This window comes from Squalius cephalus (assembly GCF_949319135.1).
Source record: "Squalius cephalus genome assembly, chromosome: 7".
Lineage (NCBI taxonomy): Eukaryota > Metazoa > Chordata > Actinopteri > Cypriniformes > Leuciscidae > Squalius > Squalius cephalus.
Window position 1 is genome coordinate 16500265 of NC_137128.1, and position 27457 is coordinate 16527721.

The 27457-nt window shown below is 39.5% G+C and overlaps 1 protein-coding gene across 9 annotated transcripts in view; it reads left to right on the forward strand.

Moving 5' to 3' along the window:
* Positions 1 to 27457, forward strand: part of tnk2b (tyrosine kinase, non-receptor, 2b) — a gene marked incomplete at its 3' end in the record, with an annotated part of 99669 nt that overhangs the window by 61885 nt on the left and 10327 nt on the right. For 4 of the 9 annotated variants that reach the window (XM_079877283.1, XM_079877284.1, XM_079877279.1 and 1 more), the window contains 8 exons: positions 2308 to 2500; positions 4766 to 4836; positions 14853 to 15065; positions 19118 to 19270; positions 19584 to 19861; positions 20167 to 20293; positions 22282 to 22523; positions 26639 to 26833. In XM_079877283.1, coding sequence (XP_079733409.1) covers positions 2323 to 2500; positions 4766 to 4836; positions 14853 to 15065; positions 19118 to 19270; positions 19584 to 19861; positions 20167 to 20293; positions 22282 to 22523; positions 26639 to 26833 — 1457 coding nt within the window. In that variant the 5' untranslated portion in view covers positions 2308 to 2322. The remainder of the gene's footprint in view (positions 1 to 2307; positions 2501 to 4765; positions 4837 to 14852; positions 15066 to 19117; positions 19271 to 19583; positions 19862 to 20166; positions 20294 to 22281; positions 22524 to 26638; positions 26834 to 27457) is intronic. The other 5 variants (XM_079877285.1, XM_079877282.1, XM_079877280.1 and 2 more) reach the window with 2 other exon arrangements.

Consider the following 27457-nt stretch of genomic DNA (forward strand, 5'->3'; position numbering starts at 1 on the left):
TTGTTCCCAGTGTGAAGTGTGAAATGTTGCTGGGAAGTTCAGTGTGTGGGGAGGGATGTGGGTGCTTGTAGATGTTTGGTAATTTGGATTTGTGACCCTCTATTTTGTCAATATGAACTTAGCTATTTTTAGTGGCACTTATAGGGCAAGCATCACTATTATGGGGCCCTATGAAATGAGTTCCTAAATTCTGTGTTTTCAGTTTAATTTTTACTGGATTCTTAATTCAAAATTCTTAAGTCAAATTCTGAGACATTCAGCAATATACAGTAAATTACATTTGTATGGATTTTTTTGATCTCTGCATCATGGAAATCATAGGGCCCTACTATTAGTAATGTTCATACTTGTAGTTAAAGAGAAAATGAAAGGGAGAGAACTTCACAAATATTTCAGTGTGTGACTACATTCTGAAAGTTATTGATGGTTAAATGAATGTCAAAAAGGCCCTGACCCCTATGACCCATGACTTTTCATGCATCAACAGAGGAAGCACTTTGGCCACAGAAGACGACTTATGCTCTCTAACCTTCCTGACACTCATTCAAGAAACCTGTCGACTTTGTAACCCCTTGTTTTACACACACATCTTGGCAAGCTTCCGCCTCTTTCACAAATCAGCAACATCTGAAGACTTCTGTCTGCACATAGACCAACTATTTAAAAAGAGCACTGACAGAACACAATGACACATCCTGTGTGAAGTGAACAGCCTCTTAGTCTAACTTTGACAAATTGACACAACTCAATTGATTGAAACCAATTGACTGGGTTGTTGTGGACTGTAAGCCAGTGACCGAATAAACAAACAATATATTGACTATTAAATTAATTCCCCCCCCTGTTAGATCAGATGTTTGTTTCTTTCACAGTTGTGCAATGTCTTTTGAATTATTTTCATGTAAGTGGTTTTTCAGAAATTGTTTATTTGTAATTAATTGCAATTCATTGGCATATCATGTAAATAATTTGATTAAAAACTTTGATTTAACAGCCTCAATTTCAACACATCAAGAGAAATTTTACCCTACAATCCCTCACAGCTGCTTGTTCGTCACTTTGTGGCATTGCATATTGAGTGAACTGATTCTGTCTGAAGCAGTTTCCCACATGGATTTAGCATTACAATCAAAGCACAGACCCATGTTTACAAATGTTTTGCTATTGTAAGCTTTCTGTCATTTACAGTATGCAATCTTAACAGCCTGTTATAGTTAGCTGCACACACCATATGCAGTTTCATTGTATGTAAAAGTCTCAAGAACAAAAGCGTTAAAGTTCCATGATCGCACAAGCGCTCAATGTCATTCAAAAGGGCAAGGAGGTTCTGCAGTCTCTCTGATCGCAAGATTGTTCTGCTTCCTCCCTATTGCCTTAATTTTGTTAAGACGTGACTGACCACAAGGCCTCCAGAGAAGGAAAGTGTGTCAGAGTGAAAGAACACCAGTGTGAAGGAGTGCAGTGGGAGGGAGAGATTGGAAATTGAAAGCAGCTGATGTCCAATACGCTCCAACAGAAACATGAACAAGCACAAAAGCAGACTATGGAAAACAGTAGCACACTTTTAGTTGTCCCAGAGCTTCCAAGCACCAGTGCCAGTGTTCTTCCATCCGTTTGCTGTTCCATTCATCTGTTTCCCTTGTTACAAAACAGGAGCTTAAAGGGAGCGTGGATGTTCATTCTTTGAAAGGTGATAAGGACTTTGGGACTTGGGAATTGAGTGCTTATGATTTTTATGGAAACGTTTTTAATTGGGTCAGAAGTGGAATTGGAGATGCAGCAGCTGCTGTGGAAAGGTAAGGCCTGTGTTAGCTGGTTAGTTTTGGAGGTGTGGAGATGCCCCTTTTGGGAGGAATTAAAAAGCTTAGAGAGCGACTCAGCACATGTGGCCTGGGCCAGGGCCAATGCCATCTGTCTTTTATGAACTTCAGGTGTGTGTGTTCGTTTGTGTGTGTGTGTGTGTGTGCGTGTGTGCGTGTGCGCGTGTGCGTGTGTGCGTATGCTTACCAGATGTTCGCCACGGTTGAACAGTGAAAGCCAACTGTATCGTTTTTTTTATGAGCTGTTGTTGCCGCACACTCTGAGCTGAATCATTAATAGCATGTTAAATGCTCAATCACACTTTTGGACTTGGTCACTTGTTGCTGTCTAGATGGACACCACCTTTTTATTTTTGGCTAGCCTAGTGGTTAGGGAATTTATTTAGTTGGGAATGGCTTGAACATGTTTGCTCCTGGTGTTTTGGGAGAGTCATGGCCTATGGGGAATCGCTCTGTGGACTTCATTGGTGTGTGTCTTTCTGTGCAGAAGCTGGGCAGCAGTATGCAGTGTGAGGAGGGCACTGAGTGGCTGCTGGAGCTGCTGATGGAAGTGCAACTGCAGCAGTACTTCCTGCGCATCCGTGATGAGCTCAACGTTACACGTCTCTCACACTTTGACTATGTGAAGAATGAGGACCTGGAGAAGATTGGTATGGGCCGGCCCGGTGAGTCCAACCAAGGTGTTTTGCTTGTAGCTTTATCACAAATAATACTTTCCACAAGGCACTTCACACAGAGATCCGGCATCGACACTTATGCAGAGATGCAAACCAATTTTTTTATGATTTTAAGTGTGATGATTGACCCAGTGATAACCATAGCAATGGACAGATTTTTATTTATTTATTTCCTTTTAGGTCTGAGCATTGTACATGAGTCATGTAAACGCAGACTATAGATCTGCCACAGCAACACTGAAAAGAGTGGAAAAAACCCCAAAACAAATCAGTGTTGTCTCAATACGTTTAGTAGCTTTAATAAGCTTTATTCTATTACTTTTAATGTTTCTTTTTTCTTAATTGTATTACTGACTTTTTCCTTGACTTAATTAAACTTAAAATTAAACTTAAAACTTGTTGACAACTACATGCTAGTATTTTAATATATTATAATTATTATTGGCTTTAATGATTCACTTTAATTTATTTTATTTTTTTTTCACTAAAGGTAGAGCTTTGTGAAGCCTGATCTAAGAATGACAAAGCGCCTCTGTTTGTCTACCGATGTCAGCAACTTAATCCGAAGGTCATCAGGTCTAAATTGGTTGAATAATTTCTCATAGGCCCTGTTTACACCTGGTATTAAGATGTGTTTTGGTCGATCGGATCACAAGTGGACGACACTAACAACAGGTGTAAATGGCGTCTAAAACGTTTTGAGCTTGTTCACTTTCGACCAATTCCAGAGATGGTCGAAAACACATTTGACCGGATTGCTTTTGTTGTGTAAACACTCATGTGTTCGAATGCATTCGAACAGCCACAAGAGACCGTCTGCTTTCTGCTACTGGCCTAATGAGTAGACATTATGGAAGTGCGCTAGCCAGACGGGATTTATACTTTGTTGGCTGTAGACCCAAGTTTGATTTGAAGATGAAAAACGTACCAAGCATGATGTTCCCTCACGATTTCTGATTTCTAACACGCACTCGAAGCATTTGGCGTCGTCTTGCGTCTATGAGAGCAGAAACGAATGTTGATACTCTCCGTATGTTTTTCTGTCGTCTCTGGGCGCGTTCATATGTAAAATGCGTGAGCTTATTTCGTCCATTAGATTGAAAGATCTGACAAAGCCCCTACATTTACCTCTTCCAAAGACCCTCCCTTCCGATAAATTAGGACAGAAGTAGTTGAAAGTGGACAAAAGAGACGGATTAAAACACCAGGTGTAAACAGGAATGTGTCTCCTTCGTCTACTTGTGATACCAGGAGTAAACCAGGAGTACGGCCATAGAGTTAAGTTTCTGAAAAGTTTCTGAAAACTGAAAAGGTGTTTGTACACAAGCTTTTTAATACAACAGGATGCAGTCAGTATAGACTGATGAAACCTATTTGTAAAGATTTTTTTTTTTTTTTTTTTACAGTGGTAAACCCAGCAGTAGTTTTAAAAGTCTGTCAGATCAGTCACGCACATTAAGCCTTTGTGATACCTGAAGTGAATTTTGAAATTTCCCTTAAGCCGGCCCGATTATTGCCCATCTCAAGCTCATTACACGCCTCTTCTACTACTCTCACTTTTATCTCTTTTTGGCACATGTCCTATTTTACCCTCTCTTCATCTTTTTCTCACTCTTTTTCAGTTTCTTTCGGTTTCTCTTTCCCTGATTCAACTTTTTTATCTAAACAGGAACTGTTTGCAGAAATAGATTGAAATTAGAAGTCAAGTGATTAAATTATTTTTTGGATTAAGCTGCATTGACAGGATTGATTACAGAGGGTGATTTGACTCATTCTTCAGTTTGTAAAATCAAGCAAAATCACTTATTGTAATGTTGTTCCATTGGACAAAGCATTCTGGAGGGTTTAAACTTGTACTAAAATGTTATTTGAGCTGTAATTTATCTAAATTACCCTTGAGACAATGTGGATACATTTATGTTAATTTATTACAGAAGTAATTCCTTAGGGTGGATAAACCGAAAACCCTTTCTAGTGTCCTTGCACATATCATGTGACAATTACAAGGTTTATCAGCTTCACAACTTTGCACAGGTAGTAAGTAACATTGTCCATTTGAATTTTTATTCAAGTTCATTGGTTTGCTTCATACACATTGTAAGTCTTTTACTGTAACAACAATGTTTGCTTGATTGAAGAATACAGTAAGTCATTTTTTTATCTGTGGTAATCGTCAGCATGTCACAATGTCACTGTTGATAAAGCTGAACTTGTTCTGAAACCGCAATATTCATAAAACAACATTCTCTCATTTGCTTTCTTTGATAGGGCAAAGACGGCTGTGGGAGGTGGTGAAGAGGAGAAAAACCATGTGCAAGCGCAAGTCTTGGATGAGCAAGGTATGTCATCAGCCTTCCTCGCACGTACTGACAGATTAATGAGACTTCCAGTCCAAGGTCAGGTCCCACACACAAGCACACATCCGGACAAGAACTTCACTTCAGTCATTGGTCATTCAGCTCACATTGTCCCTCAAGCGCTTTACAGTCTCTCACTTGTCTTATTGAACCTGAAAGGAATAGCAGTTGACCATTTCAGCAGCCTTTCATCTTTTGCACAGCATAACTTATGCGATTGCTTTTGTCAAGCAAAGGTCAGTCATGATGCTTCTTAAAGATAACTCGCTGTTCATGGAGCCGAGCGGTTCAGAAATTGAGCCCTCTCTGTCTTAACAATTTCTATGTGTTATGTGTGTGTGTATGTGTGTGTTTTTTTTTTTTTTAATCTTATGTAGTTGGTCACTGAAGTGCTGAAGCAGGAAATGTCCACTCAGGCCTGCCGCTCACTCACTAAAGCACTAACCAGGTTAATGGTCCATCAAATGCTGCAGGAAGAGCCTCAAATTGGCCTTAGACACAAGCAATAAATCGGTACAATGTGGGCCTTTCTCTGGGGTTTGTGTGTGCATTTTAAGCGTGTGCGCGTGTTTGACGATAGATTCAGAATTCAGAGGAAATTAAGTTAGTGCTTGATTCTGTAGGTCAGACTAAAATTTATAAAGCATAGTTTACTGCATTCTGCCAAAATAAATTATGGATGATACATTGATAATTTAACAATATTTTAATTGTATAAAGTGAACCCTATATCATTAATACTGAACTGATACCAACAGACCTTTTTATTTGGTCAATATGTTTGGAAAGTTTGATTCTGGGAATCACTTCTTTGTTTCATCAATTAAATGTTCATGAAAACCCCTGCATGTCCTTGTACTTGCTTTAAAATATTTCTGTTATTTCACTTTTTGCTTTAACCATTTTGAATCTACTTGGCAGTAGGCTTGCTGTGGTAGTATGTGTTATTGGTGTTACACGGCACCGCCCCGCTGTCGTTTTGCTTTTTTTATAGAAAAATAAAAAGAAATTTGGTTCAGTTGGACAACTACAATAATAAATTGAAATTGTTTGCTCTGCTCCATACAGCATGAGCTGCACAGTGCAGCAAGAGTCAGATTTCACTCATCACGTGACGAGAGTAAGGAGAGATGACTGACAGGACGGAGGAGGAGGATTTGGTGCGCCAAATTTGGTGCGTCGGTTTTCGGTCTGTTTTAGGGTTGGCAGACCCTTTAATGCTGGTTTGCTGTGAAAAAATAAGCTAGGAACTAAATCAGACTGTGTAAAAGCAGTGGCTTGTTATGGCCAAAATATTTTTATAACAAACCATAAACTGACCAGAATAAATGTATTATTTGCTCTGAGCTGTTTTCGTGTGGCCGGTTATAGCGCCACCTCTGTGTGAGACTTGTTTTCATAGGGCTAGATGTCTGGTTAGTGCTGACCGAAGACCTCACTGGAGCCAGAGTCAGTTTTAACCTGAGTAAATAGTAACAGCAGTTAATGCATTTGTAGTTATAACACACATTTATTCATTTCTGTTTATTTATGTCGGTCCGCCCTGCTCTGCTTCGTTTAATACAACTACAATGTTTCTTTTTCTGTGTTTGTATTATGTATTAAGTGTGTATTTGTGCTTCAGTGTTATCCCATTTGTAACAGTGTACAAAGAGCCAGGACTAGAATTAGAGAGACCGCAGAATGAATCGGTCTCTTTCTTCTGTTTGACTTGCCACATCATTAATCTCCTATTCCCAAATACATTTAAGGATGATAGACTGTGTGCGCTCATTTACGGTCTTTTTGAAGTAAGTGTGTATGTGGGAGTGATATACATGCAGGGTCGGACGAATGGTTGCTTGTCTAAATCATTTGCTGGGCAAATTCCTCTGTCTGTGGGATGAGAGGACATCTTGACCTTTGGCACCAGAAACTGCACACTTGTGCTAACTGAAGCACACACACAGATATTTTCTAGATCTTTACTTTGTCAGAAAAAAAAAAAAGTGAAAGTCATATACCTTTAGGGGTACAACAACATATCACTGGGGCAGTTCCCTTAAAGGGACAACTTTGTACCTTATTTGACCCTAAATGGTGCATATTAGAGTAGTAATATGTCCCCTTAAGTTACTACTATGAACATTTTAAGGGTCGATAAAATACAAAAGTTGTCCCTTTGATGGTACTGCCCCAGTGAAAAGATGTAGTACCCCTAAAGGTAAAATTTTTGCACATCTGAGTGTACTGTATATAATTACTTTTACTACCTGAATACAGTCACACAGAAAGTAGCACATGCACACAGGTTGATGTACAGTTGGTACTCAACCAGAATAATACTTTTACTGCATGTCAAGGTTATGCGTCTTATTCGTGTTATTTTAATTTGTTAGTTGGCCTAGATTTATGAACTAAAACATAACAGTGAAATAAATGATCGTAAAATTAGCCTAAAACATTGTCAGGACTTGCTAACCGATGTTAGTCGGCAGCATTTGTGTTTAATGCATGCGTTTAAGAATTAGATAGGCGTACAGTATGTTGTTATGATTAGCATAATTTTCTTTAATAAATAATGAAATCATTTCAACATAAAACGTCGCAATAGAAAAATGTCACATCAATGAGGCTTTGCGTAAGCATAAGACATTAAGCTCATGCACATAAAACAGAGTTCAGGCGATAGCTGTGTGGTCAACGCTCGTGCGTCGCGGTGCTTCAAGCGTTTGAGTTCGAATCTCAGCTCAACCATCTTCATAATTTTGTTTGTAGTTTAATAGGCTATTTGTCAAAAATAAAAACTTCTGAAATGTTAATTTATTGATTTGAAACACTTTTCGGAGCTTGTTATTGATTGTCTGTCATTTTTATTTAGATAATAACATTGTAGCCTACATGCTGTTAACCGATGTTAGCCGACATCGTTTGTTTTTACCGTTTTTGATGCTTAAATGGGTAACAGATTATTAAAGTCAGGCGTTTTGTTTAATTAATAATGGCAACATAAATTTGCTACATTCCATTTGAGCCTCTGTTGTGCTGTACAGACGACAAAACCCGAAGGTGCTGTTGAAGGCAGATTATCAACCAATCGCACCAGAAAATGAAGATGATGAAGCTCTTCTTTAATCTGATAAATTATTGTTTTGTGAATCATTCACGAAATTGAGATGACTGACAGTGATACCCAGCCATAGCAACGAAAGAAAATTTTCAAAACAGATCCATACTGTACATTGAACAAATCAGGAAAAAAAAACTTTGTTGACTTATACAAAAAATAACAGCCTAACTAAATTGTATTGCTTTCAATATAAAAACCAATGAAAACGTAAAAGAAGACTAAAATGAATTCAGTTTAAAACCCCATTGCACATTTCAAGGTTTAAATAAAGAGTCAGGACAGTTTATTTATTTAAAACAAGTCGAGTTCCATATGCGATGCAAAATGAGTGTAACAAATTATTTAACCTTGTTTGCTTCACCTTAGGCTACAATAAAATGAGGTTGATCGCGAATTAAAGCGCTCTGTATCGTTTCGTCAACAGTTCATGTTTAGATAAGGTCAGATTGTTGACAATCATACACACACTGCTCAAACATTCTAAAACTCTACAAAACCAGTTGAAACAACTGGATTGAACACTTCAATGGATTTTTTTTTATGAAAAACCTTTAAATACATTAGCTACAATATTTATAATTTAATTAAGATAGGGCCTATTTAGACACATTGAGAGATTTATCCTGAAAGAAATTTTGCCTTTGCCTGTTCTGTATCATTAGGCTGTCTATCCAACACTCTCCATATGAAAGACGGGACATTAACACCTGCACCCCCACGATAAAGCCACTGAACTGCCCCTCCAAACCCCCTACAGGCTCTGAGAGGAGAGGAGCTCTGAGACAAAGAGAAGTCGCAGACATTAGCATTATTAAAGTGTTGATAATGAAGGAATTAAATCATTTAGACTACATAGTTCTGTCATAAAAAGGTATATTAACTAAATATTTCATTAATTCAAGAATTAAAACGCTACTTCAGTTTAGGCCAGCTTTTTCCAAGCAAAACGAAATACAAACTTCAAACTCATGTTCATTTGTTGTCATGAAAAAAAATTTCAACTCAATATTAAATTCCACAGGGATCTTTCAGTCGGGCTGGATCTTTGGATCCTTAAAACCAGGGTGCGATTTGTGAATTAAGCAGAGGGCGGTTATTTTTATTTATTCAAATAAATCTCGAACCACAGTGGGTATTTCGTGCTGCTGTTAAACTAAATAACATTTATAGAATATTTATGAGTTTAAATTACAACAATAACAATATAGCAACATTTCGACAAAAAATATTTTATCTGTTTTTACATTTTAATTCAGGGCGATTTACATTTAATTAGAGCCAGATTTTCACTCTTGCCTTGTCCTTTCCTCATTGGGACGCGCTCATACACATGATAAACATATTTGAGCAGATCCTCTGTGCCTCTCGGTTTCATATGGATTACATAATCAGAAAACATTCTTTAAATATTTTGACATTTAAAGCTTTAAAGCTTTAGACATATTTCTTATTGTGACTGAGCTGAGGCAAGTGGCTTTCGGTTCATTTTTGTGACGCGCAGTTCCCGGAGACCGAGACCACAGAAAACGTTTTGTCGTTAGCCTATTGTGAGTGTACATGAATAAAAGTTTACAGTTTTTGAAGTGTACTCTTATCTGTATGACCAAAAAATTGCGGAGTATAAATAATGTTCAGCAGAAGCAGGGATTTAGGCCAGAAGGAAATCAGGAATACAGTAGTCCACGATTGTTCGGGATTTGAACCTGTGTCATCTAAATCATTGAAACCGAAGTTCTACCACTCAACCACGAATTTACTAGAAAGTCCAGAAGTTCGGTTGTCCAGCAGTCAGTGTGTTCGCACACACGAGAGAGAAGCGTTCTTCATTCGTCTCATTCCTTAATAGAATAGTAACAATAATCAGCGTCATTGCACCTAATTTATTTTCACTGACTGCGAGATATGCCTATAATAGTCTTTTGGTGTATTTTTTGTTTGTTTGTTTATCGCGCTGCTCTCCCGCGGAATAGGCTTCTGTTGCCCACCGACGTCTACAATATACAATATTTTTAACCTTTGTTTATATTTTTCTGTTCTGAAAGTTTGTTCTATTCTGTTTAAAATTTATATTACATATTTAATTTTTGCTTTCGTTAAATTTAACCAATTCTTTTGTAGCCTAATAGGCATAGGCTATTTACTTTTTTTTAAGGTTTGTTCTATTGTTTTGTTTATTTATATTTAATCAAGTCTCATTCTTGTTGAAATAATGAATCATTTTTACAATACGCTGTGCTGTTTTTAAAAAATAAATCAACAGATAACCTACAAATAGAGATATATAAGTTCACTGTTCGTTCAAAAAAGAGTCTTTATGTATGTATCGTTTGTTTAAACAACATTAACCAAATTTTAGTTATTTATTTAATAATAAAATTATTACTTTATAACATGCAGTTTCAACTACACCAAATATTAGGTTGTTGCATTATTGTACAGCAAATGTCAATAGCTCTTTTTGTTTTTCATGTTTGTTGTAGGCTTATTTGGAAATTACCATAGTTGTTGTATTTCATCCTTGCTGTTAATTGACATTAGCCACACTTACGTTTCAAAATGCGGCAATTGCATGACTTTGAAATGTGACTGGTTTATTTTTGCTGCGGTGGCTAGCACGGCGATAATAGGCATTAATATACGATAATACGATACCTACTGTGCCTGCTTAACCTCCACTCAGCTCTTTCATACATGTCAAATAATGAAACAAAAACACACACCGATTTCCTCCCTTGTGTGGAGGCTTTAGTTGCAGCATTGGCCTGGGTCGACAGGAAGTGGCCTGGATGAGAGCTTTCTAAAATTACACCTGTTTGTTTCCGTTCCTGGCACCAAGAGCAGACTGAGTAATTTTCCTCCTCACTCAACTGTTAGTGTGTGTGGGCATGCTTTTAGTTGACACGTATCCTCAGTAAGTGTTCTCCTGTTTCAAATGTTGCTTTCATTTAAATATGTATGTATATCTATATAGGAGGGGTCAGGAACCCTTTTCACCAAAGAGGTGAAAAATAGTTGCTTTTGGATGCATTTTTGGAAGAGCCAATGCAAAAACTAATATTTTACTATTATTATTAATTTATGAAAAACTCGTTTTTTCCCCCCAATTATATTTCGATAACAATAGCTTAATTTAGCTTCATAAAAAAAACAAAAACAAAAAATGCAACAAACAATAGATAACATGGTTTATTATGGAATTAATTGTGCTGGGCTTTTCAAGTTCCCACCTGAGCAGCATAAAACCGTGTGTGTGTGCTTGTTTTTCTATCCCGGTGGGGACTTCAAACAAGCTTATAAATCATACAGAATGAGTGTTTTTTGTTTTGTTTAGTTTTTTTTATATAAAAATGCAGAATGTGTTCTGTGATGGGTAGATTTAGAGGTAGGGTTAGTGTAAGGGGATTTAATGTACAGTTTGTACAGTATAAAAAGCATTACAGCTATGGAGAGTCCCCACAAAGATAGTAAGCCAGATGTGTGTGTGTGTGTGTGTGTCAGTCCAGTCCCTTTGAAATTTTCAATTCTCCTCTGCTTTCTTTCTTTTCACTATCTCCACAAACTAGCTGAGCACCAGAGGTTGCCATGACTGTTCACACAGCGTTAGAATATGTCCTGGACTCGTTAGAGGGAGTCCTGTATTTGACTCCTTAATATGGTTTCACACACAGTTTACTTATTTACAGGAGTGACAACCGCATTATATCACACCTGTAACTCACCTGTAAAGTTTTGGGAGTCACAACTGCATTCTCCTCAAACCCCTGCTGTGTGAACCGGACTGGACAACTTGTTGTCTCTCTTGTCATACTGTGCAAAAGAACAACTCTGCGCTGCACATAGGCGTGCCACGTTAACTTACAGAGACGGAGATATGAGCTGTGTCATTTGAAGTTTTCAGATTTGAGCCGCTAAGTAAGCTGCTGAATAGAACATTGTGAGAACTAGATCTGTAAGTAAATACGGTTTTGTCATTTCCAAACAGTATGAGCATAGCGTAGAAACATATGTGGTTTGCCATTGATTGGTGTTGTGCACAGCAGTGCATAGGCAAATTGGTCGGGATTAGAAAACACTGAAACTAATGTTAACAAATGAGACCTTATTGTAAAGTGTTACCCAAATATTTTCTTAATCTTTAATATTTGGCCACTTCTTCACAATAGAAATGCTTCAGCCACTGTAATTTCTTAAACAAGAATATGTGGACACTGGACATCAAAATATGCAAACTTAGAGCAAGGGTTTTAGGTTTATAAATGTTTTACATTACAAATCTGATTTGTAAGCAACCCAAACTCTCAGCATATATGCAGAGATGGAGTTTGAGACACGCTTCACACATGTAAATGATAACAGTTCTGTGAAAAGAGCCGCTCTGAGATGATTTTTGCTGAAGAGCGACAGTTTCCCAACCACTTGGGTATTGTTTTTTATTATTTATTTATGTGTTTGTCACTGAGTTTTAGTGGCATTACTACATTGACAGTAAAACCTGAATCATCTATATTGTGGAGAGCAGCCAACAATTCTCACTTTTGGAACGGCTTAATAAACGTAGTAATATTCGCTTAATGAAAATGTAAAAATTACAGAAAGATTTTGTGAGGGGTAGTTTTTGGGTTAAGGGGACTGAAGATATCATTGGTTCAGTATTAAAACAATAGAAGTCATTGGAAAGTCCCAAACCATGATAGAAAGATGTGTTTGGATTTGTTACTCATTGAGGCTTTTGTCAGTGTGTAATGTATCTTTGCTATGTGTACGGTTATCACGCGGTAGTCTGGGGTTCAAGGCTCTGTCTGGATCCTCTATATTCACTCTGGTCCCAGTTCAATTTTTCTATTTTCAGCCTGTCCGTCAAATCCAGGCTCTCACTCTCAAGGCTAGACATTGCGTTCCATCCTTCTCTATTTCTGTTTTCTCTTTTTTTTTTTTCAGCATCATCTCTGTCTATCTGATATGTCTGTCTGTTTTTAATGGGTTAAGGCAGTGGTCTTCACAGTTTTTTTCATGAGAGCCACACTGATAGGACAGAGTCAATAGGAGAACCACTTTTACCGCAAAGTATTAAGTTACATCCAGTCAATAAATAAATACCATGTCTGCTTATCAATCTGCCATCCCCGAACATACAATCATTCTTTATCATTTACCAGTCAAATTTGTAACTGAGACTAGATGATTTCCCTTAATGACAAAAAAAGCAGGATTTCCTTAAAGCTCATCCCAGAATATATTCATCCCAGAATATATTTTGAATGACCTTAAGGTTTTTTTTTTTTTTTTCTACATTAGCCCATCATGTATCACACCATCCAAGAGCACATTCGGCATTAAGAGCTGGAAAGGCCGCCAAAACTGGCAACTCCGCAGTGAGTCACGGCTATGTTTACATGCACAACATTTGTTTCAATCTGACTGAATTCATTCCGATTGATGAATCTGAATGTAGTGTTTACAATGAACGCTAAACAAGTGATCGAGTTGATGTGCGTGTTTATATGTCACAAGCTTCAAATCGGACTACATTTTACATGCACACACTGCACAAATATACAAAGTTTCCCGCTGTTTGCGCTTAATAACCATTCTCCTACATTGGTTCTTTATTTGTTTTAAACAGCAGACTTAATATTTATCCATTGGTCATATCCATTTATCCTGGTCATAATTTGGAGACAATGAGCAGATGAACTGTTGTGCCGTGCTGCTTATTTTTATCATGCAGTAAAAATGCCCCTCCCCACGCCCAAAACCAGTCGTCTTTGGATGAGAATCCAAAACAAGGACTGGTGGGACGTTGTCCTGCTCCACTTCACAGACGCTGAGTGAAAGGAGAATTTTAGAATGATGGTACACTCATTTAATATGACACTTTATTCAACAGGAAGAACGGGTCGTTCCGCACGTCACACGTCATTACGCTATTTCTACGTCATTACACTATTTCTACGTCATTGCACATGCGCAGTCCTTAAAGTTTCGGTTTTCAATCCGATTAAGTGGATTAGAAAAGGAATAAACCACCCCTTTCAATTCGATCGAAATTTCATTCGGATCGAGCTCAATCGGTCGATTAAGGTGTTTACATGAAGGCTTTTCAGTCCAATTGAGCCGTCTGTCCGATTACTAATGAATTATTTGGTTGCATGTAAACGTAGCAAGTGTCATGGACGTAAAAGGCAGATCAAGTTTAAATATCTTTTATAGTCTATATTTCCATCTTGTAATGCCGCTGTTTTGGGTATTTTTTTTTTTATATAAATTATTTGTAATATAGCAGAGACTTTGAGTATTTTAATGGGTTATGTTATAGCCCTACTTGTTTTTATGAAATATATGTATTGACTGCATTATCATATCACCGTATTTTTTACCACCATGCAAGCCACAATTTAAAGCTTGTCAAGCCGCAGGAGGCTCGCGAGCCGCGCAGTGAGTAACACTGGGTTAAGGTTATGGTTATCTCTCACTCCTTCACCTTCCGTTGCTGCCAATCCTCCTTGTCCCTTAAGTTACAGCCCCTGGCTTACCTCAACCCACACCCTGGTTCTTGATAGCTCAGCTCTCCTCGGCCGACCCACAGGCTCCTCATACAAAGTGCTTCGAGCTGATAAGCAGTTGGAAAGAGTAGCTCTGTCTAGAATCGCCTTCTCTCTCTCTTGTTGTGATTTCTACTGCTATCCTTCATTTTGGTTTTGGGATGTTCCATGTTAGTGGTTATCATTACCGTAATGGAATAGAGACTAGCCAGGGAGTCCTCAAGCTTCTGGTACACATTTGATGCAGTTCCAGCTGTGCACAATTAAAAGATGGTTTTGTTATGTGTGTTGATAAGGGCTTTTATTTGTCACCTCTAGATCTTGACTTTGTTGTTGTTATCCCTCAGGTTTTCAGTGGGAAGAGACCAGAAGGAGACTTTAATCCCCAGCCAGCCAGTACTTTCCGAAAACCCTCCCCCACATCTCCACCGCTGGACGGCCAGCAGCAGACCCTCACCTGTCTCATCAGTGAAAAAGACCTTGCCCTCTTTGAGAAACTGGGTGACGGCTCCTTCGGCGTGGTCAAACGTGGAGAGTGGTTCACGCCAAATGGAAAAGTGGTGAGTGGAAGAGGGGAGAAAGGATGAAAGTGTTTGAAAAAAACAGAGGGGGCTTTGTTGAAAACACCAGATGCAGAATTCAGGCACCAGCTCAGTCATGCACTGGGGCGTACTCAAGATTAGGGTTAATTTTGTCAGCTATTTTTAAGTTTAGTCTTAGTCTTAGTCCTGTGTCAAATGTACTTTTTTTTTTTTATTTAGACAACCTTGTCCTGTTTTTATTTAGTCAACTTTTAGCTGACAAAAGCCTGGTTTCAAAGACAGGGCTTAGATTAAGCCAGGATTAGACCTTAGTTCAATTAGGACATTTAAGTAGATTCTATAAAACATGCCTTAGGGAAAAAAAATATAAAAAATCTGATTTGCATCCTGAGACAAAACAATGGCACTGACATATTTTAAGATCTTTAGTTTTAAGTTTTTTTTTTTTTTTTTTATTCAGTTAAAACAGCACAAACATGCATTTTAGTCTGAGACTAGGTTTAAGCCTTTTCTGTGAAACCAGGAGTAAACGTCTGGGCATTTTAGTCTAGTTTTAGTCAATGAAAACTTTGTCATATTTTCAATAATGCTGCATAATGGTTAAACTGATAACTTTATCAGTATCAATAATAATAACAACTCAAATTTATAATCACAATGATTGTTGTCATTTTGAGAAATTTATTTTTTACATTTCATCAGAATTTTTGCACTTTCACCTAGAAGTACAAATCAGGAGAATGTCAATTCATACGCATGGTTGTTTACCTCATCTACTGTACGGATAGGCTATTTATCATATACATTAACACACTCTGTCTACATTATGAAAACTGGTAAAACAAGAAACTTCTCTTAAAAATGAAAACAGAAAGACATTAATGTAGTTTGTAATTACTATTATGAATTTCACTATTAAAACAACGGCAAATTCAGCAATCACAATCGCAAACAATATAGTCGAGATCTATGTTTGGATTTATTACAGTTCATCACGGAAAAGGTTTGATCGCATACAGTATTTAGTCGCAGCAAACAGCACAAACTGCTCGTGAAGAAATACAGACTGATTGAATGACAATTTCATGTTTGAAATTTCATCTGCTCTTATTGCGCAGTGCAGAGAGAGCGCATGCACATGGTTGCCAGATTGCAAAGATTAAGTAAAATGCTGGGGAGAAAATGTAACAGAAAAGCTCTGTTTGGGGGATTTAAACTCTTGACATTTGACAACCACAAATGAATGCTCATGTTAAGCAGCATGTAATATTTTGTCTCCTCTTTTTTTCTCGAAAAAAAAAAATAGAGAGATTTTTGTAACGTTTTTGTTTTTTAATTTCATTTTAGTCTCATCTTTTTTTATCAATGATATTATATATTGATATAGTCACAGTTATCGTTTAATGGCCTTTGTGTCGTCTTGTCATTGTCTTAGTCATAGGAAAAAAGCTCATTGACAAACTTTTTTCATCATAGTTTTCGTTAACAAAATTAACACGACTCAAGGATTCAGGTTATGCGGATGATACTTGAGTATCTTTTTTTTTTTTTAAATCTCCATCACAAGTGACACATCACAAACTAATGACTAGTACAGTTTTTGGCAGGAACGTTGTTTGTCGCAATCAGAAACCGAGATCAACACAAGATTAGCTTTCAGACACTTGTGGTCCCACCTTTCCCTTCAAGACTCCATGTGAACATCCTGTTTCAGGGCTGATCTCTATGTGTCATTGTTGCAGCTGTGTTCTCTAGAGGAGGCTTGTGGGAGAGATGGGCCTCTAATGAGCTGATGAGGGGTCAGATGTCGTGTGAACTGAGCCGGAGGCTGTAGTGATAGTGTGTGTTGCACACCAAAGGGTTCTTTCCACATGGGACTTGAGTGGGAACATCTTTCCTGTGGCCATCTGTGCTGATCAAATACTGCTCCTTTACACTATACAGAGAAATGACAGGGCAGAGCTGAGATTTATATCAACTGCTACATTAAAACATTTTATATTAAAGTACACCCCTACTTTAAATATTTTAATATTAACACATTAGCGCATGTGATTAAATCAAAATCCTTAACGCGTTAAAATAATTTAACGCAAATAAATTACTGAAGCACGTGAAATTGCATCATTAACGTCAATTGTCACGCAGTTAGATGATCTTATAAGTCTGGAGTTTATCACACTGAGAATCTACATTGGCACAAGCACCTGTAACCCTGGTAGGCGGACATTTCTATTCTAACCCTTTAACCCGATTTTGCTTCTCTGTTTGTGATCAGATCATTTTAAGCCTTAAAATCCTAGAATGTTTTCAGTCTAATGATCCAGTAAGTGATAAAGCAAACCAGCATCTCGCTAGTAAACTTTTGATGGATGAGGACTGCAATCAAAGTAAAGACGATTGCGCTGACGTACAGGTGTCGTACAGCAAGCATGCTGTCCATTATATTGATGCGCAAACAAACGATGTGTGTACGCTCTTGATGCACTGATCGTACGTTGTATTTGTGTACAGACACATTTCAGTACATTCACATTGTTTCCACACATTCAGGAAAATACATGCAGTTCTTGAAACTTCAGGAATCACAAAATGAATCATGATTAATTTATCAATATTCCCAGTTATGTTAATAAAAAGGTTTGAAAATGAACAGCTGAACAGTCATAATTACAGAAGAAACTATCAAAAGTATGCCAAAAAAAATAATCTTGGCTTGCTGCGATAGTCAGTGTTAGTCAGTGCCCATTTGGTTTCAAAGCGAAATGTAAAAGCCGCTTTTGGCAATATTTTGGATTTAAACCCAATGTTAATAGGGAACCTGCAAACATTGAGGCAATCTGTAAACTTTGCCTGATGAAGGTGGCAGCATCTGGAGGTAACACACACACACTCACACACCTTCAAGCGCACCACAAGAATGAGGCTGCCATGCTTATTAGTTTTGTTAAAGCTGTCTTTATCTTTTTGATAATAAAAGTTCTATTTTTTTTTTTTTTTTGTCATTGTACTATTTTGTTATGTTTTTCATTAATAATGAACTCACCTTTCAAGCAATTGCTGTCCCCAAATTGCCGCTAATAGAAAGTAAAATGTGCACAGCCGCACAGGCATTCATAAGCGATTTAAAAGCGAGGTGGAAAAGAGGAAAAAACTCCAATGTCCACCTATTCCTCCCACCCCTGGTGATACCGGTATAACCGGTGTTGTCACAAGTCAATTAACTGATGGGAAAATTTCCTCACATCCTTAATATATAATATTGCGTTGGACAAGGCCTTCGGGTCTTAAAGGCCCTTGCACACTGAGTCCGAAATTCGCGTCCGAAATTTTCGCACGTTAAAAAATAAATACGACCTCACGTTATGTCAATCACACTTGTACACTGCCTCCGAAACTTTCATCCGTCAAAAAAAAAATCTAATCGGGTTCGATTTTCTGCGTTTTTCGCATCCGTAACAAGGGTTTGAATGGTGTTTTGACAGTTTAGAGCCACAGAATGACGGATACGAAAAAACGCATGCGAAAATTTCGGATTCAGTGTGCAAGGACCTTTAGAACCACTGGTCTATAGACAGTTTAGGTAAGTTTAGTTGTCTTTTTTTGGTTGACAGTTGGTTTTGGTTAAGTAAAACCTATAGCCTATAGAGAAATTGCACAAACTGAAATGAGAGAGATCTACATTTTCAGTGATTAGACACTGTTTTGGACTGACACCTGAACTTTGAGCTTTGAACTTCAGGTGTACAAAGACTCAATTTATGTGCACCACCTACAATTCCTTCTAATGAAGCAAAGATCTATTTATCATGAATTCATGAAGCAATGCAGATGGGCCTAGGCAGTCTGAATAATGCCAGATGTTACATGATTTCTTTCCACCAGAGTTTAAGCAGGTGCACAGGGAATAATGTTGCTCTGTGATGACCAGTAACAGTGTAGACGCAGTCATTAGCATTTTTGTGGGATTATGTGTGTACAGTCTAGCAACAGTCCAGCTGCTTTGACCTCTACCCAGCAAAGACAGATGTGTTGGCTCTCAAAGTTCTCTTTCAACATGTCCCCCTCAGCTCAATGTGGCAGTGAAGTGTCTGAAGACAGACGTGCTCAACCAGCCAGATGCTCTGGACGACTTCATCTGTGAGGTCAATGCCATGCACTCTCTTGACCACCAGAACCTCATCCGTCTCTACGGAGTCGTCCTCACACACCCCATGAAGATGGTGAGTGAGTGTGCGTGTTCTCATCTAAAACAAATTGGTGGCAAAGACAGGGTGCTAAAGTATCAAGGCCTTGAGAAGGGAGGGGTGGGCTAAAATAAGGCCTGACATTTGCATGCTCTCTCAGACTCATTATTTGCTGACACTGACTTCTGGAGTTATTCCTGATTGGCAGTGTTCATTGTCTCCGGTGGCGATATGCTTCTTGTCATATCACTTTTTCAGTCGTTATGAAATGAAACTTAATATTGTCCCCTTTTCTCCCCATGCCTCTCTTCCCTGAATGGCCCCACTTTATCACCTTTCTTTCTCTAAGGTGACTGAGCTTGCGCCTCTCGGCTCCATGCTGGATCGTTTGAGAAAGACCCTGGGCCATTTCCTCATTTCCACCTTGTGTCAGTACACCATCCAGATTTCCAATGGCATGGGTTACCTAGAGTCCAAACGCTTCATCCACAGAGACCTGGCTGCCAGAAACATCCTGCTGGCTTCCAGTGAGCAGATCAAAATCGGAGACTTTGGACTGATGAGGGCACTGCCTAAGAACGATGACCATTACGTCATGCAAGAGCATCGCAAAGTCCCTTTCGCCTGGTGAGGGATGTTTGGAGGGCTGGATTTATTCACAAAGGAAGAGTTTGTGTTTGCATGTGTTTTGAATCTATAGAGAAGGGATATGGAGAGCTTAAAATGATTTGGTTGATTTTGTTTATATGCAGTGACAGGCCAGAGCTCAGGATTCAGATTGACTTTGAATGAGGCCATTGTTTGTGGCCCTTGTTTTGATTAAATGAACTGTGCATGATCCTCATTTCATTTTTCCCCTGGTGGATTGTTCTTTTACGGGCATTTTATTCTACTGACGTAATGTCTATGCATGGTGTTTTTTTTTCACATAGGTGTGCCCCAGAGAGCCTGAAGACACGCACATTTTCTCATGCCACAGACACATGGATGTTTGGTGTGACACTATGGGAAATGTTTACCTACGGTCAGGAGCCCTGGCTCGGACTAAATGGTAGTCAGGTAACCCCACCACATACAATCTGTACTTTTAGTTAGTCATAAACATCTACCTAATGAATGACCAGCTTTCATACTGATATGTTCCAATGACCTAAATAGGGCTGCTCGATTATGGCAAAAAAAAAAAATCATAATCACAATTATTTTGGCCAATATTGCGATCACGATCAGTGTTTCCTCTAGGATTTTTTTTCCAGCTGTGGTGGCAGGCCTATTTCCCCCTGGTGGTTAAACCTCCACACACAAGAATCATGTGCACTCACACACAGGCCACTTTCTGAGGAATTGAAAAATGAAAACAACCATTGTCAAAACAAATTTCATATTTATTTGCAAAGATTTACTGTAAACTGCTACAGTAAGAAAAGGCTAAATTCATAATATATGGCAAAAATACTATTATAAATTAGGTTAGAGGATAATTCCGCAGCAAAAGTTATTCTTGAAAAATCATGAGTGCACAATCATTTTATTAAATCTGAACATTTAGTGATTTTTTTTTTGTTTTTGTTTTTTTTGTGGGGAATAAAAGGTAAAATGTTCCACATTGCTCTTTGTATTGTTATAAAAGACATTGATGAAAAACAAGTAAATACATTTATACAGTATATACCATAAAATGAAAAGGCATTTATTTGAAAGTTATAGCACCACTTTTTAATAAGGCAACAACATATGATAGATAGGACAGAATAATATTTCATTGCACAAAAGTATTATAATATGAAAGGCTCTAATACAGAGCAGCACAAAGTGCTTATGTACATTTCGTGCACAGAATGATGCGCTTGAAGCAACGTGGAGTAACAGCTTGCAGCGCTTTGCATAGAAAAGTTCAAAGCACAAAGGGAAGAGATGGTGATGCTTAGTGTATTATATCTATGCAACATTTTATTGAGCCTTTTCTTTTAACAGTTTTAAATTTTAGTTACTGTGCGTGTGAAGAACAATTTATAGTGCTCACTACTCCAGTGTTGGGATCTAACAGACACGCGGTAGAAAGATGACATGGTTTAGAAACCGCAATAAACTCTAGCAAGATAGTCCTTTTATGCAAAACCATTGACCTTTATCTACAAATAAAGTATAATAATGGGAACATTGATCTTGGAGTGAGTTTCATCATCTTACTGTAGTAACCAAATTGCTGTTTGAATGCTGAATGGAGAATGACTGAGGGAGAGATGAGTTTGCATTAACTTTAACTTAACGACTTAAATATTCATTTGTACCTCACATTAAGCCATCGAATGGCTTCAGAATTCGTACAGTCGTACAAAATACAAATCTGATAAAATGGTGCACATTGCGTCCCCAGATTAAAGGGTAACTCTCGCCTAATTGCAACCTAGGGTCTTTTTGCTAATCTACCCAAGGCGAACTTTCGTTTAAAAGCATAATTAGAATGGAAACGCCACTTTTGACCGTATTTTCGTTTTCAGTCAAATTGCCTTTTGAATGGGAGTTCTTCGGGCACTTCTATGATAGCATCAAAAATCGCTATTTTTAAAACCCCAAGAAGGCTCGACACAACATGAAACTTTGCTCGAAGTATCACCAGGGGCTCTAAGATTTTGAACAACTCACTGTAGCTGTGTCTGCCGGCATTTCGACAGTCAAAAATAGTCGATCTCCGAATGTGAATGAACTTACTCTGAATTTTAGTATTGTTTCTCATATGAGCATCCTTTTTCAAATACAAGATCAATATTGATTTTCACTAACGACAAAACAACAAATTATCTGTGAATTTATATGGAACTAAGCTTTAGGAGCTTTCCATCTTTACTCTCCTCCCTGTTACGTTGCATTCAGAGATCGACTATTTTTGACTGAAAATCAATTTCGATTAATCGCATAGCCCTAACCCCAAAAATCTGATATTTAGAGCCTAATGTTGGATTTGCTGCTTAATAGTAATCCTGCCATTATTGCATTAATTTACTGGGTCAATCACAATTTTTTTTTCAAATGTGTGTTTTTGACAGATCCTCCACAAAATAGATAAGGAGGGTGAAAGGCTGCCTAAACCAGAGGACTGTCCTCAGGACATCTATAATGTCATGATGCAGTGTTGGGCTCAAAAACCAGTTGACAGGCCAACCTTTGTGGCTCTAAGGGAATTTCTAGTGGAAACCATGCCTACGGACATGAGGGCCCTGCAGGACTTTGATGAACCTGACAAGCTTCAAATCCAGATGAATGATGTCATTACCATCATTGAGGGCAGGTGAGCTCTTGTACCGTAGAATTTAGAATTTATAAAAACAGTTTTGAGGTGGTGAATTAAAATAACAAATTTTTAGTTCAAAAGTGAACTAGCACTGCCTCCCCTAGTGGTCGCTATGGGGAATGACTCGACATGACAGGTGTATGAAGCATGAGTCTAAACACAACAACATTGACAGGCGGCAGCCTATGACGTCACCACTGGAGCGATCGAGAGTATAAAAGGGCACCTATGCAAAACACCATCCTCTTTCTTGTCTTCAAGGAGACAGTTAGTTTGTACATGAGTGAGGAGTTTGCATTTAGCACTTGAGGGAACTAAATGCACGCATTGTGTGGATTTCTCATGTTTTTGGATGGAATGCTGTCAACTATTCAAGGAAGCTGGATGCGCTTGGTATATGCTTTCACGAGACTGACTACAAGAGACAGGCTTGGAGCTTTTTTCCTTTCTGCTCTCTCCTGAGGAATAGTAGTTAGTGTTTGCACGAGCGCATTCAGCTCTCGAGGGATTTTAGGCACTCATTTCGATGAATCAGTGTCTGTTCTCATATGATACTTTTCGGAATGATAGAGTCTGACGTTTGACTTAGTGCACTTGACTCTCAAGGGGGTTAAATGCGTGCTTTTTGCGATGTGGTCGCAGTATGGGTTCCACCTAGGCTTGACTCTCCTGAAGGATGATAGTTGAGCACCTGCACTCTGCAGTGCGAGTTCAACAGCCACCATTACAGTAGGCGGGTTTAAGTGTGGAGGGTTGTAGGCAGAGCAGGGATGAGTTGAACAGGAAGTTTCCTTTTTCGGCTCCTCTTGTTGGCTCAAATAATGATATTGTTGTTATTATAACATTTAGGAGCTATTGAAAGTTATGCCTGCGCAAATGACAGATTAGATCTGGTTTGGCAGTATGAGACAGACTTTATGGAAAACATTTCTATCTGGACATAACTGCCCCGCTCCTTCTGTAAGGGCTTTCTGTAAGCTATCTTGAGCGTAGGACGTTAGGCCGCCTCTCGCTTTAGAGAGTTGTGCTGAGTTCTCCATCCTCAGAGCTCAGCTAGGCAGCATGCTAGGTTGCTAGGCTCTCTGTGATCCTCCTTGGCTACTGCTTTTACAGTACTGGAGTGTTGTTTGGCCCCTTCTCGTTATTGAAGGACATTCCTCTGGCGCCTCAACTCCCTAGAGCTTCTCTCAGACAGTGAGTCTGAGTTGTTAGGCTTTGAGAAGCCTCCTTGGTAATCTGTTCTGAGCGTTTGAGTCGTCATGCTGATGTCTCTTTCCTCAGAGCTCAGCTAGGCAGAATGCTAGGTTGTTAGGCTGTCTGTGAGCCTCCTTTACTACTGACTGTACAGTAGTGGAGCGTTTTAGGCCTCCTCTCGTTATAGAGAGTCTCTCTTCTCAGGCCTCCGCTTCCTAGAGCTCCGCCTGAAAAGCAGTTCTGAATTATTAGGCTTTGCGAGGCCTCATTGTTCTGAGCGTTGGATACCAATAGGCCTCCTCTCACTTTCCAGAGTTGCCATATTGTGGTTGCCGTCCATAGAGCTCGGCCAGGCAGTAGTGTCAAGTTATTAGGCTCTCTGTGAGCCTCCTTGATTATTGCCTTTACAGAGGAGTGAGACTGAGGCCTCAACTCCTAAGAGCTCAGCATCGGCAGCGGTATAAAGTTGCTAGACGATCTGTGTGCCTCCTTCATGGCTATTCTTAGCGTTGGGCATAGTAGGCCTCCTCTCGCTTTGGAGAGTTGTCATGCTGAGACCTCTGCCTTTAGAGCTCAACTAGGCAGTGGTGTCAAATTGTTAGGCTCTCCTGAGCCTGTTTCACTACTCCCTTTAAGTGTTGCTAGGCTCTCACTGTAGAGAGTCATCCTTCAAAGCCCTATTATGTAGCCGCCTTGACAGGCGTAGGACTTAGGACTCAGGCCTCCGTCCCATGAGCTCAGCCAGGGGGCCAAGTTGCTTGGCTCCTTCGCCAATGCATCTAAACTGGTGCATTAGGCCTCCTCTAGCTATAGAGAGTCTTTCTGCTGAGACCTCCACTCCTCAGAGCTCCGCCTGGGCGGCAGTTCTGAGTTGTTAGGCTCTAGGTGAGCATCCTTGGAAGCTGTCCTGAGTGTGGAACATAGAAGGCCTCCTCTCGATATCAGGTAGTTGGGCTTTCTGTGAGCCGCCCTGTAAGCTGTCATGGGTGCAGGATGTAGTAGGCCTCCTCTCACTTTGGAGAGTTGTTATGCTGAGGACTCGGGGCTCGACCAGGCAGCAGCACTGAGTTGGTAGCCTCCCTCTGAGCCTCTTTGGTTACTGCCTGTACTAAGGAGCATTATTGGTCCTCCTCTCACTAGAGTTATCTTATCGAGGACTCCGTTCCCCAGAGCTCTGCTAGGATAACAATTTGTGAGTTGTAGGTTCTCTGTGAGCCTCCTTACAAGACATCCTGAGCGAGGGCGTTGTTAGCTCTCCTCTCGCTTTAGAGTCATTATCCTGAGACCTCCACTCCTAGAGCTCGGCCAGCTTGTTTGCCAAGTTGTTAGGCTATCTGTTAGCCTCCTTGGCTACTGTGAGCGTTGTTAGGCCTCCTCTCCTAGAGAGTTAACTTTTTGAGGCCTCCCCTCCCGAGAGCTCCGCTAGGATAGTAATTTGTGAGTTGTAGGCTCTCTGTAAACCTCCTTACAAGATATCCTAAGCGTGGGACGTTTTTAGGCCTCCTCTTGCTTTAGAGAGTCATTATGCTGAGACCTCCGTTACAAGAACTTGGCTAGGTTGTTTGCCAACTGGTTAGGCTCTTTGTTTAGCCTCTTTGGCTACTGCGAGCATCGCTAGGCCTCCTCTCGCTAGAGGGTTCTTTTATTGAGGCCTCCGCTCCCCCAGAACTCCACTAGAATAGCACTGCAAGTTGTAGGCTCTCTGTGAGCCTCCTTACAAGATATCCTGAGTGTGGGACGTTGTTAGGTCTAATTCTCATTTTAGAGCTGTCAAGCTGAGGCATCTGCTCCTAGACCTCGACTAGGTGGTAAGGTAGTATGTTAGGTCATTAGCCTCAATGGGAGCCTCCTTGGCTACTGACCTCAATGTGGAGTGTGCTAGGCCTCCTCTCTTTATGAGAGTCATTGTATTGAGGCCTCCACTCTGCAGAGCTTTGCTGGTCAGACTGAGTTTATAGGTTTTTAAGTGTTGCTCTTGTCCTCTTGTTTGATGCCTCAACTCTTCAGGGCTGCCTGAACAGAAAATCTGAGTGTAAGGCTCTCTATGAGCCTCCTTAGATGCTGGCCTGAATATGATCGCTGTTAGGCTTCCTCTCTTTAGAGGCCTCCATTCTTGAGAAGCTCTATGATCGCGTTGCTGGTTTGCACTGTAGGGATGAGAACTCCTTTGAGTCCTTTGACTTAGCTTAGTAAATAGGGCATTCATCCCTTCAGCATGGCAGTGTAGGCATTCCGTTCCCTATTGCGACCCCTAGGGGGCGCAGCAGGAGTTTCCTTTCGAAAGGGAATGACTCAGGTTACGCATGTAACCATAGTTCCCTGAGAATAGGGAATGAGACACTGCATCCCTTTGCCATGCTTTCGGTATTCCTGCAGACGTCTCCTTTCAGACAAGAAGTGGATGACGTGTTCATTGTTGTGTTTAGACTCATGCTTCAGATCCTGGTCATGCCAGAGGCATTGCCCATAGTGACCCCTTGGGGATGCAGTGTCTCGTTCCCTATACTCAGGGAACCGTGGTTAATGCGTAACCTGAGACGTTCTTTTAGCTTATTTTCATGCTTTATGTCTTATTTTAAGTAATTTTAGAAATAAGAGGCCCTATTGGAAACTTGGTCTACACCAAAGGAGGGGAATTGTAATACAGTACATTTAAAGGTTCTGGTTAAATAACTTCTCAAACTGATTCATAAGTGTTTGATTTGCTAACAAGAATCTGCTCATTTGATTTACTCTTTCAGGAATCAGACTGTACTGGTTGCATCAACAGTTGGTTCTAGTATTTAAAAAAGTTCTAAGTTCTATAAATTAGAACTAGTTCTCAGTTCCCAACCCTATCGACACCTCTTTTATGAAGCAGCCAAATATGAGAGCTGTTCCAATTCTTGTCTTAAAAATGGTCTCTGTGTGCCCCGCAGGGCAGAGAACTACTGGTGGAGAGGTCAGAACAAGCGTACCCTGAAGGTTGGTCAATTTCCCAGGAACACAGTCACGTCAGTTGCAGGTCTCTCTGCCCATGACATAAGCCGTCCACTGAAGAACAGCTTCATTCACACAGGCCATGGAGACTCTAATCCTCACCGCTGCTGGGGCTTTCCTGACAGAATCGATGAGTGAGTCCCTCAAATGTAACCTCACACGTGTACTCTTTATTTTCACAATGTGGTGTTCTTTGAAATAGGAGTTTTAATTGGTCAAGTCACCTTCATTTATATAGCGCCTTTTACAATACAGATTCTTTCAAAGCAGCTTTACAGTGATAATAGGAAATTAATGGAACAAAGATTGTTTTGGCTGTACAGCAGCTCTAGAAGAAAATCATTGTCCAGTTTAAGTGATTCATTTCTGTTGTAAAGATCATTAGTTATTAACTTAAGGAACGCTTACACGACACCGTTCTGGCCATTCATTTACACGACAACGTTGTTTGATGGCCTGAGAACGCAAACTTTGAAATAGGATTTTTTTTAAATCATTTTGAAACAAGTTTTGAAAACGATACCGTTATCATTTCCGTGAAAACGGTGACAGCATGCTCATGCGTATTACGCGTTTAGTCTATAGGTATGTGCATTTATATGCATATGTGCGCGGACACATAGTCTTTCTTTACAAAGTGACATCGACATATTACAATTATCCATGTATCCAGGTGAACGGGAATCATTTTGATAACGTTTTTAAATGTACAGAGGGAGGGGGGAGGCCGAGGAGGCCTTCGCAGGGGACAGTCTAGT